General features: G+C 45.9%; 1 protein-coding gene across 3 annotated transcripts in view; it reads right to left on the bottom strand.

Moving 5' to 3' along the window:
• Window positions 1-13,297, bottom strand: part of HEG1 (heart development protein with EGF like domains 1) — a 52,878-nt gene that overhangs the window by 14,125 nt on the left and 25,456 nt on the right. For 2 of the 3 annotated variants that reach the window (XM_030454780.1, XM_030454782.1), the window contains exons 9-17: window positions 12,590-12,898; window positions 11,592-11,921; window positions 10,600-10,893; window positions 9,549-9,857; window positions 7,178-8,524; window positions 4,890-5,009; window positions 3,166-3,260; window positions 1,823-1,881; window positions 1,204-1,364 (exon numbers count right to left, since the gene is read on the bottom strand). In XM_030454780.1, coding sequence (XP_030310640.1) covers window positions 1,204-1,364; window positions 1,823-1,881; window positions 3,166-3,260; window positions 4,890-5,009; window positions 7,178-8,524; window positions 9,549-9,857; window positions 10,600-10,893; window positions 11,592-11,921; window positions 12,590-12,898 — 3,024 coding nt within the window. The remainder of the gene's footprint in view (window positions 1-1,203; window positions 1,365-1,822; window positions 1,882-3,165; window positions 3,261-4,889; window positions 5,010-7,177; window positions 8,525-9,548; window positions 9,858-10,599; window positions 10,894-11,591; window positions 11,922-12,589; window positions 12,899-13,297) is intronic. The other variant, XM_030454781.1, reaches the window with a different exon arrangement.

The raw sequence follows: 13,297 nt of genomic DNA, 5'->3' as shown, positions 1-13,297 counted from the left end.
TATGAAATAAGATTTTCTGGAAAACATGTCACTTATTTGGCACTCACCTTTTATAAACCTCTCCCTGCTAGTCTGCTAGTTCCACCATCTCTTTTTTCCTTTTTCATCTGACACCTTTTGTTTTAACTACTCACACAAGAACACACTTTGTTTCTCATTCTGCTTATTTCCAATTAGAAATAGACTTTACCAGAAGCACTGTAACAGGGGGTAGTGGCTAGATATAATCTGAGTGGGTTTACCACAGAAATTCAATTTAATCCATTGTGGAGTGTGCCTTTAAAAAAAAAATCTCATAATAAACAACTAAAATTCTAAGTATAATAAATATACTTCTAAATTAACTATGAAGATTATATATTATTAAGTACATTAAATATAATTTTAACTAAAATTCTAAAATAACTACATTTCTCATCTTCCTCTTTACTTTCCCAAAAATGATCCAAGGGCTTCTCCACTAGACCCAAGCTAAACGCTGCCACCCTTCATCCTCAAAGCCTTCAGACCTTGAAGCCTTGAACTCCAGAGCCCCTTGCAGTTCGTCTTTTAAGGGTTCTCACTCCCTGCATGCCACCAATACCCCTCACAGCTAAATCTCCTCTATCCCTACCTCAGAAAGTGAGGAACAGGAGGTGCAGGGCCCAGGGCCACCAACACACATAGGGTCCCCTTGGAGAAGGTCCCTCAAAACACTGATGTGATGCTCCCCTTTAGCTCTAAGCTGCAAATCATTTTCCCAGCCCACAGCAATGGGAATGGGAACCATTTTTCTCCATGTAGCCTCCAATAGCTGGAATCAACTTGACAGAGGGTGGGTTTCTCTAGGTTTTCATGTCGTTTCCCCAGCTCCAGGCCACACGAGCAAAATGAGGCTTATGATTTTTTTGATCTGGCCAGGGACTGGTGTCACATCCTGGAGATGAAAGGCTGCCCTACAGTTCCTCTAATCCTGAGCTGTGCCACATTTTCACAGAGGCAGATTTCTCACACATGTGGTGAAGATAAGGCTCACTATCTGCATCCCTTCTGAGCTGCGGGGCTGCTAAGACAACTCCCACTCAAATAAGATTATTTTTAAAAAAATAAGGTTCCGAGGGGGTTTTTCAAATGCCAAAATCTTTCTTGCCCCTGTTATAAAAGAACTTAAATAAAATATCCCTTTCCCTTCCCATCACAGTTCCTCCTCCAGAAGGTATTTACCTCTGTGGAGTGGTTTGAGGCTGGAGATGAACTGGCAGGCATCGGTGGGGGCTTTGCAGGCTCGAATGTAGCTTTTCACACTGCTGACAACATCGTAGAAAGTCACATTGGATGCTAAAGAGAATGTGGATTGCACTGAAACATGCACAAAATTTGCCTCCCTAACAGAAAACAAAACAAAACAAAAGACAGCCCTGAGTACCACGGGTCAGTCTAATGTCAACATTATCACTTTATATAGAGGATTTTCATTAATGCAAGTGATGCTTATCACAGACACAACACATACAAACATACTGAGACAGTCATGCATTGTAACAGACATTAAGAACAGGGCACGCAGAGGTAAATGTGCAGCTGGAAAGGGTGCTGGTAGCTCACTTAAAAACTAGCCACAGATTCCTCCTGGGCAGTTTATAAGTCCAGCCCCAGGAGCTCAGGCCCCAAGAACGGCTCCAGGTGAGCTGAGCAGGGTGGTGAGGCATTCCCCAGTATCCCAGAGCCTCTGTGCTGGGTTGCATCAAGCCCAGCATCGACACAGAATGGATATCATGGATCTCAAGTTGAACATCCCAAGTGTCTGAGTTTCTCATTCTTCCCCTGGTAGCCTTAGCCTTACCTGCTCGCCTTAACTGTGGAGTGGTGATACCCTGGCAAGCCCGACAGTGATGCATTGAGCTGCAAGGAAGGAGAGATCAGCTTTTAGTGCCCTGGGGGATGATGGAGGGAGGCAGCCTGACAGGACACAACATGGGGTAGCCCTCCTGGGTCACCAGTGCCATCCCCTGCATTTAACAGAGCTGCCTGCTGAGGCCAAGGGTGCTCTTAGCATCCCAGCAGTTCATCTGCTCAATAAGAAAGATGCACTGTCCTGCTGCCAGCAAGGGACAATTGAAGTCACCATTGCACACTCTTGGACAGGAACGAAGACCTGGAGATTTTGACATGAGCATCTGCTTGGGGCCCCACTCTGCAACAACCACAAAGGCCAAGGACAAGCCAGAAGCTCACAAGCAGAGAGGCCAAGGTCAAAGTGGTGTCCTTGGAGACTGCATGTCTTCCCAGGAGCATCCGTCCCCCTGGATCTGTGCCACCGTGTGTGCTCCATCCCAAGCACGAGCCACGCAGGCAGGGCAAGGTGACTCCTCCCAGATCCTCTCTCCATTGGCAGCATCTCGAAATCACTGACTCCAAAAAGAGCTGGGATGAACTGCAGGCAGCCCAGGAACTGCTATCAGGACAAATTCATGCACGCAATGATCTGGCTAAAAAAATCCACAGAGATGCACTATACCCAGCTGTACCTACACACAGATGTATCCCCCCACTACCCAGAGGTCTTTGTGGAACAGCTGATGGCGAAGCAGATGAGGAAGCCAACTGCTCACACAACACTGACCAAGGGCCATGTGATTGTGACAGCACAGCTGGGAAACTCCACCAAGAGGAGATAGATTTGGGTAGGTGCTGCTGCTGTCCTGCATTCCATAGGGCCTGGCTCAGAGCAAGTCCAAGGACCTGCTGCAGTCCAACCAGCCCCAGCACCTGTGGGATTTATTGATGAATGATCAAGGCCAGAGTTACTGTTTTAAAATTTGACATTGCAAGCTTACTAAAGCTCTCTTGAGGTCTGGAAAAGGCAGTGCAGCCATAAGAAGCTACAAAAGGATGGAGGTTAGAGAAGTGTGAGCCCAGTCTCACTTCCCCACAAAAGGACTGCAGGATTTTCTGGGCAGATGTGCTGTCTTAGGCCCCAGAGGAGCCTTGACAGCCTGGGCAGGGAAGAGAAGTCTGATAGAATGTAAAAGCACATGAGTCCCAGTTTTGCTAGACCAGGGTGTTTTAGCAATTTAAAAGGCTAAATCCCCAGTAGAGAGTCATCTGGCATCTCACAACAACCACAGGACGAGCAAAGGGGACCTGTCCCATCAGCATTGCCAAAGTCTCAGCAATGACACTTACCATTGCTAGGATTTCACTCTCAACGTGGAGGAGATCCGTGTACTTCCCATGGGTAACATTAAGTTTCAGGGGCACCTGGCCAATAAATATTCTCACTGAAGAAAGAGAATATGAGAAGTTAGTCAGAACACACATCTCTGTGCCATCTGGGGCTGCAGTTTCATCTGCCTCACACCTGAGACCATCTGCATGGGAAACCCCTTCATATAGAGGACAGAAACCTCATCATGTCTGAGAGACACTGTCCCAGTAAAACAAGGTCCCAGCCTTGGGATTTTTCCCAAGGGTTGCTGCAATGTTCCCACAGCCCCAGTCAAATTCCAGAGCTCAGTGCTGCTGAGTAGCTGTAATTCACTGGAGTGGTCATACGTTTCAAATAGAAACACAGACTAATTTAAAAGGACCCCAGAACACAGAGAGAGATGGGTAAATTTAGTAACAAGACAGTTTCAGGTACTAAGGCTATTTATAATAGCTTGGGGTAAATGCATCAAATCTGTTATGCCTCCCTGCAATGGAAGGAAAGTCAATCAGTGAGTCAAAATAAAGCACTGTAAAAAGGGCATTTTCATTTTTCAAATTGTTGAACAGAACGAGCAATGACATTTGAAAAAAGGTTCAAAAGATGCATTTTTCCATGCTTAGATTCATATTTGATTCATGGCAGTAGAATGCAATAATCAGAGTTGTCCAGACTTGGAGAGATAATATCCCTAAATCTTGTATTAAGTGTCATGAGATACTCAGTGGAAATGAGAACTCAGAGCTCCAGTTTTGTGTTCCACCAGAAAAACAAATATAGTTGCAGATTACATTACAAAGCCTCCAATTCTTTGCCATTTTTTCCCATCCACTGAGCCTATCTCCACCACAAGTTTTATATCATACAGCTCTACTGTAATGACAGCAGGTAAACATGAGAATCACCTTCACAGAATTTATATAATTTGCTCATGTCCTAGTTCAAGGCACAATCAAAATAACCCTCTAAATTAGAAGCTGACAAATTCCAACTTGAAATGTTTCAAAACACCCTCCAGGGACCTCACCCATGTTTCCTTAGCAAAATTTCCATGCCTCTAATCCTCACTGATTAAGGCTCAGAAGAAACTCTAGCAAAAGAACTTCCCGTTTACAATGGGACATTGTAAATCCTTGAGACTGGGAGTCTTCTGATAGAAAGGAGGGGGTCAGAACCTGAGTTCCAGGTAATAATTGCTGCAATGAAAAATTGCTAAAGGTATGAAACAAGATCTTGATCCTGCAAAGACTTTCATGGCTGCTTAATTTTCTGCACACGGCTGGTCCCTCTGAGGCCAGGTTACACAGCAGCCCCACTCACTTCTCCCAAGCCAAATCCTATTGCCTGACTTTGTGGGGCTGGGAGCTACAGATAAGCTGCTGAAGGCTTTTTAGGGGTTGTAAAACACACTAGGAACAGAAGGGGAACATCTGTCCTCACTAACAAGCCTGAGCTGCCCACTCTGTTGCTGTGTTTTTTAGAACCCCTCAGCTATCCCTGTGCCTGCTCCCCAAGGCACCCCAACATGACAGGCATTAGGCACTGCACTTGTATAAACAGTGAAAGGCTCTTGTTAAAAGTGGTGGTTGGGAGGAACATTAAGCTCCTGAACTAGTCTGAGCCTAGGTTAATTTATTTTAGAAGATTACAGATAATTATTTCCATCTTTTTCTCCCCTGGTTTTTCACTTCTGTTTTCTTACCTAAATTGCACTTTCCTTTTTCCAGCTCATATCCAAGAGGACACTGACAGATATAGGAGCCATGCGTGTTGTTGCAGGTGGCCAGTGCAGGACAAGGGTTGGAAAGACATTTATCCACTTCTACAAAAGCAGAAAAAAAAATACAAACCAAACAACAACAACAAAAAAAAAAACCCGGGCTATGATTAGAGCATCACAACAACCATAAACTGTTGAGCTAAAAAAAGTCTTCAGTGCATCATTTGCACTGCTCATCCTGTTCTTAATTATTCTGTTGGAGCTGAAAGAATAAATAGAAACTTTCTCCACTATTCATTCAAAATCCCTGGGGACCCAGTGTTGATGTTAATATGAACATCCAGCTTGTCTACAGCACTGGTCACCTGCAGGTCCCAGGGTGCTTTTCAAAGACAAACAAGGCCACAGGTATGGATGGACAGACTGAAGAAGGGACCTTGACAGCCTGAGGTAGACATGGAGGCACAGGTTCCTTCACCCAAGTCTTGTCCTTTGCATCCAAGCCCTGTTTCCATGATCCAAAGATAGTGCTTGAACACTGATGCAGCCTGTAGTCCACCCAGTAATGGTGGAGGTAGCCCTGGCTGCTGGCACCTCTGTGCCAAGCTGGGTACAGACACAGCACTGATACCTGCCCATGCTACCCCACGTAATGCACTTTCCACAGGGTAAGCAAGTGCTTAGGGAACAGACATCAAATCTGAAATACAGAGTATTAGGGGATTAATGTTTATAGACTCTCACGCTTCATAGATTAGCCAATTCGACTGCGGATTCCATAGAATCCACAGATTCCAAGAAATCCACAGCCTCCCTTTGCAAAAAACCATCTTGGTCAAAAATGCCCCTCTGGCTGTGCTTATCACTCACATGAGCACAAATGCACATTATACCCCATGCAAGGGCAGCCCACAGGCAGGACTGTGGACTTGTTGGTGACAAGGCACTAACAAGACAAGCAAGACAGCTTATGCACCACTTGCACCTATTTAGTGGCTGCTGATGAGCATTTGTGGTTAAAGCAAAAAGCACAAGACCCACATGAGTAGCTCTGATAGCACCACAATGCCTGCAGCATCACACAAGCCCTGCAGATCAGATGGTCCCAAGCCAGCCACAGCATCATGACACATCACTTGATGCAATGTGTCTCCACTAGCCTGGCATGGCTACCTCAACATCAGCAAGGAGGACATTTGGTGTCTCTGGTCTAAGCAGCCAGAAATGAGTGGGGGTATTTTGAAATGTTGGCTTTCACTTTGCCATCCTCCATTTTGAGCTTTGTACACTGGGGACCAGGACAGCTGCTTCTCTTGTGGAGTGAGTGCCCACATGCACAGCACCACGTCCATGGCAGCAGAAGAATCTTTTGCATTCTGATAAATAGCAAAACTCAGTATTTAAAGGACATAGTAACTTGGTGAAAGTGTGAATCAATTGGTAAAAAAAAGATGCGTTACCTTAATTTTTTTATTAAAAAAAATAATCCATCCCCCACAGTGAGTTTTTGTGCATGAAGCCACAGCTATAATTAAAACAAATTAGCCTATGAAATAATCTTCAAATACTTGATGATTGGCTGGAATATATACTATTTCCAACATTTCATTGAGATTAATGCAGCCAGCACACACTATATCCTATATGGGCATGAGGCTCCTGAACTTTAAACACACAATGAATTTACACTCATATAAAACTTGGGTCAATGTATTTACTTGAGAAGATAAGGGGCTTGGCAACGGAAATGACTGACTGTAACAACAAGCCCAGCTAGTCTACAGTACGTAGCCTTCTAGAAAATGCAACAGCTGGAGACTTAGTGAGGTGCAGAGAAAATATGGTGGTAATAACAGAATAAACTCCAACACAAATACTAGGTGCTGGCCAACCGCCTTTTCTTGTAAGCAAGACAGATATTGATCAGTACCAGTCGATATTGTTGACTTATTGCAAATATAAAGCATATCCTACACTTATCTGAAGGGGCAGTAAGCTTTAATTCCTTGAAATTCTCAAATTTCAGTTCGATATTTCTATCAGAAATGGTCACCAAAATGCTCTTTACCAGCAGTTTAGTTTGACTAATAAACCCTTAGCTTAAAAATACCAGCATGTATACAACCAAGTTCTTATCATCAAACCCTGCTGACAACAGACTTGTCATACATACATGCATAAACCTTCCAAGACCATTAAGATGGGACCCAAGCATTCCTGGCCCCCTTGTCCCTGGCCCCACCACTGATGAACACCATTCCATGCACTACCTGTTGCTGGAGACGTTGTCTTCAGCCCAGTTGTGCTACTTGGCAGAGGAACAGTGGTTGGTTTGGTAGCAGCTGAAGTGGTTGCAATGCTCACAGTGCTGGCTGGAGGGACTTCAGAAGGATTTGTAACAGGGATGTTTTCCTCTTTACCAGGCCTTGCAGTGGTGGGATTCACAGCTTCTGTGCTTTCGCCAGTGGTAGACCCGTGCTTAGTTACAGCAGGCGTTTGAGTGACGTGGGCTTTTGTGGTACTAGCAGCACCTGGGGTTGGCCAGCGACTGGCTGGTGTTGTCAGCACAGAAGGGTTCACCGTGGTCAGTGCCACCACAGGGACAGTGACACTGTGGTTTGTTGGTGAGGAGCTAAGGGGGGCATCTGTTGGCTGAACCCACGGGGCACCACCAGACGTCGTGGGCAACAGCGTTACCTTCCCGAAGCTGCCCCGTTGGGCAGTGGTGCCACTGGGGGGGGCAGTCTCTGTCACTGTCATGGGAGCAGACATGGACACAATGGGTCCACCAAGCTGCTCCATGGGCTCTGTGGAAGAAGGAGACCTGGTAGAGGTGAAGGTGGTGCTGTTTTGGGGCTGGTGTGTGACACTGTGCTTGTTGGTCCCTCTTGGTGAGCTCCCAGCCACAGCAGCTGTGGAGGGAACCTGTCTGACCACAGTCGTAGCTATAGAGGTGCTTGGTTGATCACTGTCATTGGACTGTGAGGCTGATGATGTTGACGAAAACAGAGGCAGCAAGGATGCTAACGAATAAGATGGGGAACGCAACGAGGAAGTGGGCAAGGAGGATGACAAAGCCTGCAGAGGGGGTGAAGATGCCATCACAGAGGATGAGAGTGGCTCAGGTGACTCTGATGATGTAAACAAATAAGTTGGTGTTGGTGTTGCTGACAGCAAGTGATGCAGTGATGACACTGAGGAAGAGGCTGGAAATGCTGACGAAGATAGAGATGATCTGCCAGTGGTCAACAACTCAGGGTTGGTGTTGGAGACAGTTGTATTGGGTGTGCTGCCTGCAGACGCAGAAGTCAACAGTTTGGAAGAGTGCACCAACAACGGCTCTGTAGATGGTTCAACAAAACTGCCATCCCTGGATACATTCCTCTTTCTGTCCTGTGCCACAGAAGACTTCAATGAATCAGAAGGGTTGGAAATTTCAGAAAAAAAGGTGGAACTTTCCGAGGAGTCAGCAGAGGTGCTGCTATTTGAGATAGACAGGAGAGTCCTTTCTCCTCCTCTGGTATATGTGGTTGAAATATATGTGCCATCAGTATGAGAAACTGAGGTCCTTTTCTCAGCATCGTTGCTACTGACTGGCTGATGGCTACTTGAAAAGCCTGGAGTAGAAGGACAAAATGTATTACAAAGACTGAGTAACATGAAAATATTTTGATGTCATATTAAAATCACTCGCCAAGTACATAAAATGTTCTTGTCTGTGAAATGGCCCATGCTCTTCTACCAATTTAAAGTACCATTCAAGCACAGTTATCTAATTATTCTGCACTTCTTAATTCATTCTCAAATGGTGAACTCTGACAGACACAAAGCTCCCATGAAACATGTAAGTTTCTAAAACAATATTTTTCCAGTATTGCTTTTCTAACAGGACTGAGCACTTGTTGTTCTACGACATTTTGTGGCAAACTAATCAGGAAAACCCATCTGTTCTCTTTATCACTCTTAATTTATAAAACTTACATCACCTCCCTCTCATCCTCCATTCCCAACTAAAGAATATTCAGTCAGTTTGTTTTTAGATACAGTGAACTTCAAGCCACTGTAGAATGAATTGATTACATTGTGATATAATAATCACATTATAGATGAAATAATTACATTGTTAATTTATAGCTTATCATGAACTCATTGATTGAAAATTTTGCAGTCAGGAAATCCTAAATGAGTAGAACATCCATCTGGAAAAAAAATTAGATTATTTAGCATAAAAGGTGCAGCCAGTCTAATAATACAGATTTCAGGAGGTTCAGATAAGTTCAGCAATCTCTGAAAATAAAAAACAGGGTACTGAAAATATGGTTTGATTCTACAATTGACCTAGGTCATCATGAAACCCTTCTGAAATCATCACCCAAAATAAACAGTTAGGCTGTAAAAAAATAATATGGCCACCAAAGCAGGAGAGTTTCCCTGCCTGGGTTCATGGCTTCACTTCTGGACTGATCCCCCAGCCAGGCAGTGTCTGGCTTTGAGTCCTTTGATGAAAACATCCCCCTGAGTGCACCTGCACTAATTGTGGCATGCACTAATGAATGAGAACCTTGTTGACAACACATATTTGCAGGACAATGTGAACTTCCCCCCCCCCCTGCCCAGCTGTACTGGGAGACACTAACTTACTGGTGAGGTCGCTTTGGAAAGAAGAAGTGGGTCTCTTGGAAGAATGTACAAAGAGTGTCTCCACTGCCAAGCCCCCATGGGTGGTGGAGGTGTTGGCCATCCCTCTCTGCTTCACCAGGACCAGCTCATCCAGCCCTGGAGACCTGGGGGTTTCAGAGTAGGAGCCACCAGCCAGTGTACCATCTGAGGGCACAGTCTGCTCCCCATCACCAGCAGATGTGGATGAACTGTAGGCAGGATCAGCGATGGGGCTGGACATCCTTTCCTTGGCACTCAAGCTGCTTAGGGAGTGATGGCTGCTGCCCACAGCTGGAACAGGATCAAAAAAAGCAGGAATCGTCTCAGAGCAGACAATGCTTGTGAGTTCTGCAATAATTCTGTTTGGAAAGGCAGACTAATCGCACAGATAAACACAGATAAGGTAGATCTCACCTTCCTATCACCTGAAACGTGGATTTAACATGCAGAGCCTCCTCCAAAGAAACAGGACTGTCCAAATAGAGAGGGACAGTTGGTACTTTTAAGAGTCATAATGGCATATTTGTATTACTGTAATACCCCAACCCAGGCAGGTAGTAAATATGTTCCACATCAGGAAACCGTTCATGTTCCATTCCTGAGACTTTAAGTACCAACAGCTGCAAATATATAACATCAAGGAGCAGAATCATCACCACTTATAAATAGTTCTAGGATGAATTCTTCACTTAGGAAGAAATTCTTTGCTGTGAGGGTTGTGAGAAACTGGAAGAGGTTGCCCAGGGGAGTTGTGGTTGCCCCCTCCTTGGAAGTGTTCAAGGCCAGGTTGGATGGAGCTAGGAGCAACCTGGTCTACTGGAAGGGTTGTGACTAGATGATCTTTGAGGTTCCTTCCAACCCAAACCATTCCATGAATCTATAAAATCCTACCCATGATACCCACAACAGCCCTGATGTATGTTGGTGGTCCTATCAACCCCATGGAAGGGGGGGAGAGAGAGAGAGAGAGAGAGAGAGAGAGAGAGGTTTTTTCCCTAATTCAAATGCCATCCTTGAGTTCAGAAAAACTCACTGGAAGGTTCACCAGCAGCTGAGAAGTACGTGAAGACCCTGGATGAAAGGGTGACCCCAGGCTCTGGGTTCTGACCAGACAAGACATCTACTGTCCCAGGCCATGCCACAGAGGACAGGAGGGGGCCGGTGCGGGGCTGCCTGGCTGTGTCTGGGTGAGACGTGGGGCTTGCTGCTGCCGTGCTCCATGTGCCATGCCTAACAGCAGCCTGAGATGTCCCCTCTTCATGGCTGGAGAGTGCAGTCAAAGTGTATGTGGTATCAGCAGGGGCACCGGAAACTCCTTTTCCTCTCTCTGAAATTAAAAAACAGAGATATACAAATATATGTGTATATATATATATTAACAATTTCTTTGAGGCCTCTAGAGGGACTAAAATGTGAATATTTAAATTCCCACAGCAAAGCTGGTGCTGGGTACCCAGCATCATTTATTTGTTAAGTGGATTTCCTAGGGGATCTGTACTTTCCCCTTTACACCAGAAATATTAGAGAGATTGGGGTGCATGGTGTTTCTAAAGGAGAATGGTGGTAGGGAGGTAGGACATTCTGTTCTGTAGAAAATCCCCTTGGGAGAACCAGCAGATTTCAGACCAGCTCTGGTGGGACCCTGGAAGCAGAGCAGAGGCTGCAACACATGGTAACGGGGGTAAAATGATGGCTTTTTTAAAAAGAGGGTCTACTGTTCCCTTGCAACATCTCATGCTAGGTTCCTCCTGCTCTGAGGGCTGAAGTCAGTGCCCCATGGCAGCCTTCTTATGTGGCCCAGAAGAGCTGCTTGGCCATCAAGTTCCTGACACAAGAAGAGGTGCCCCAAATGTCATGAGGCAAAATAACTGGCCAGCAGCGCAGTGTCAGGTGCCCTTTGCTGTAAACCAGGCTTGCTAAAAAGACAAGTACAGTTTAAAGCTAGAAAAAGGAAAGTAGGAGTTCCGGAGGAGGATGAGGAAGAGGGATGCCCCTCAGAGCAAACCAGGAAACCACAAGACCCACCTGAAGCACTTGGAGAAGGTGAAGGCACTGAAATACCAGGAGGAAATGAAGGAAGAGGCTTTGTTGCAGGCTCACCAAGTCCAGCATCACTCTGTGAAACATCACTCTGCCTGCCAGGCTCTGATGATGATGAGGATATAGGAAGGACCATATCCAAGGACCTGGTGTGGGGGGAAGCAGGAACAGAGCTCCCTGCCATGCTGGATGCTCCATGGGAGTCTGACATGGGCACCATAGTCCTCTTCCCACCACTGGTGGCCATTACTGAGCTGGGCGTGCTGGTGAGAAGAGCATGGGGCAAGTGTCCTCCTGTAGCTGAGGTCCCTTTTTCTGAGAAAGGACAAAGCAAAATGGATTTATGCACACTAAGCTATAAACAGCAGGGAGTGTGCTCTTCCATCACCACCCTTTGTCTGGTGGCACAGAGTCATAGAACTGCAAAATGTCTGGGGTTAGAAGGGACCATAAAGATCATCTAGTTCTGACCCCCCAGGGACACCTCTCACTAGACCAGGCTGTTGAAAGCCCAAAGATCTAAACCTGGAGAAAACCATGAAGACACAACCCTTTCCTGTGCGAGGAAAGGCTGCTCACAGGACATCCTGGAGAGGGCACTAGGGACAAGTTGTGGGAGCATTGCTGGGTTTGCTTCCCTCTGAGGTTGCTTCAGGAACTGAGCGCCAGCTGCAGGCACTGAACTTCTTGATACCCACAAGAGAGGAGAGTGGGCTTGTGTAGGACCAGTAAATGCTGCAGGAGTCAGGAATGACTGATGGTCCCTCACACCAAGTCTCAGGGCCAGAGTGCTCTTGCACTAAGGTTGGGTTTTGCTGTTGTCTAAATGCCCAAAACAGCTGATGCATTTTAGGAAGCTGTAATTCTCCTTCATAACTGCCAATGTTATTGTTCAGCACCTTCTGGCATGCCCCCATTTCTCCATACAGAGTGGATTTTTGAGTTCTACAAGAAGGACCACCATGGGGAGGGCTAAAGCTCACCTTGGGGAGCATTTTCCAAAGCAGACAGAGAGCCTGTGAGCAATGGGTCCATGGATGACACAGCAGCACCTCTGCCACCACCAACCTGGGCTCCCAAAGAGGACCAGGTCTGATCTGAAGACCTGATGGTTTTGGTACCAGTGGTGGAAATCTCTGTTGTCTGGGCCAGCCTGGTGCTGGCTGGAAGAGACCTTAATGTCCTCCCTCCACCTTTGGCAGCTGTTGCAGAAACAGAGGTGCTGGTGGTGGGGAAATCTGTTCTTCTCTCAGCTGGCAGGATCCTGAATGACACATGGCTGCTTCCAGTAGCTAAGATGTGATAAACAAATGATTTACATTTTTAGACATGCAAAACTATGCAGAAACAGATGAGCTTTCTTCCAGTAACACCCAGAGGCAGAAAGTATGTGTACAAGTAGAACACAAGAGACGTCAGTCCAGAGAAAACAGGAAATTTTCAAAGACGTGAATCCTTCCTACAGAAATTTGTCTTCTAAAAACATGGTTTGCTGCTGAGAAAAATGCTATTGTATAAAAACTGCTGCATTACTAACGCTGCGCCCTTAATTTCATCAGTCTGTGCCTGAGCATGCTCCATGCTGCTGAAAAGCCTGGAACACGGGCTTTTCACAGCACGACAACCCCCAAAAGCCTGGAAATCAGTTCTAACAAGGTCCAGCATTGAGTAGTGTGAAGGTCTCAGAGAAG

Source organism: Calypte anna, chromosome 7, assembly GCF_003957555.1.
Source record: "Calypte anna isolate BGI_N300 chromosome 7, bCalAnn1_v1.p, whole genome shotgun sequence".
Classification (NCBI taxonomy): domain Eukaryota; kingdom Metazoa; phylum Chordata; class Aves; order Apodiformes; family Trochilidae; genus Calypte; species Calypte anna.
The sequence above is the reverse complement of the archived record's forward strand: the minus strand, read 5'-3'. Positions and strand labels throughout refer to the sequence as shown.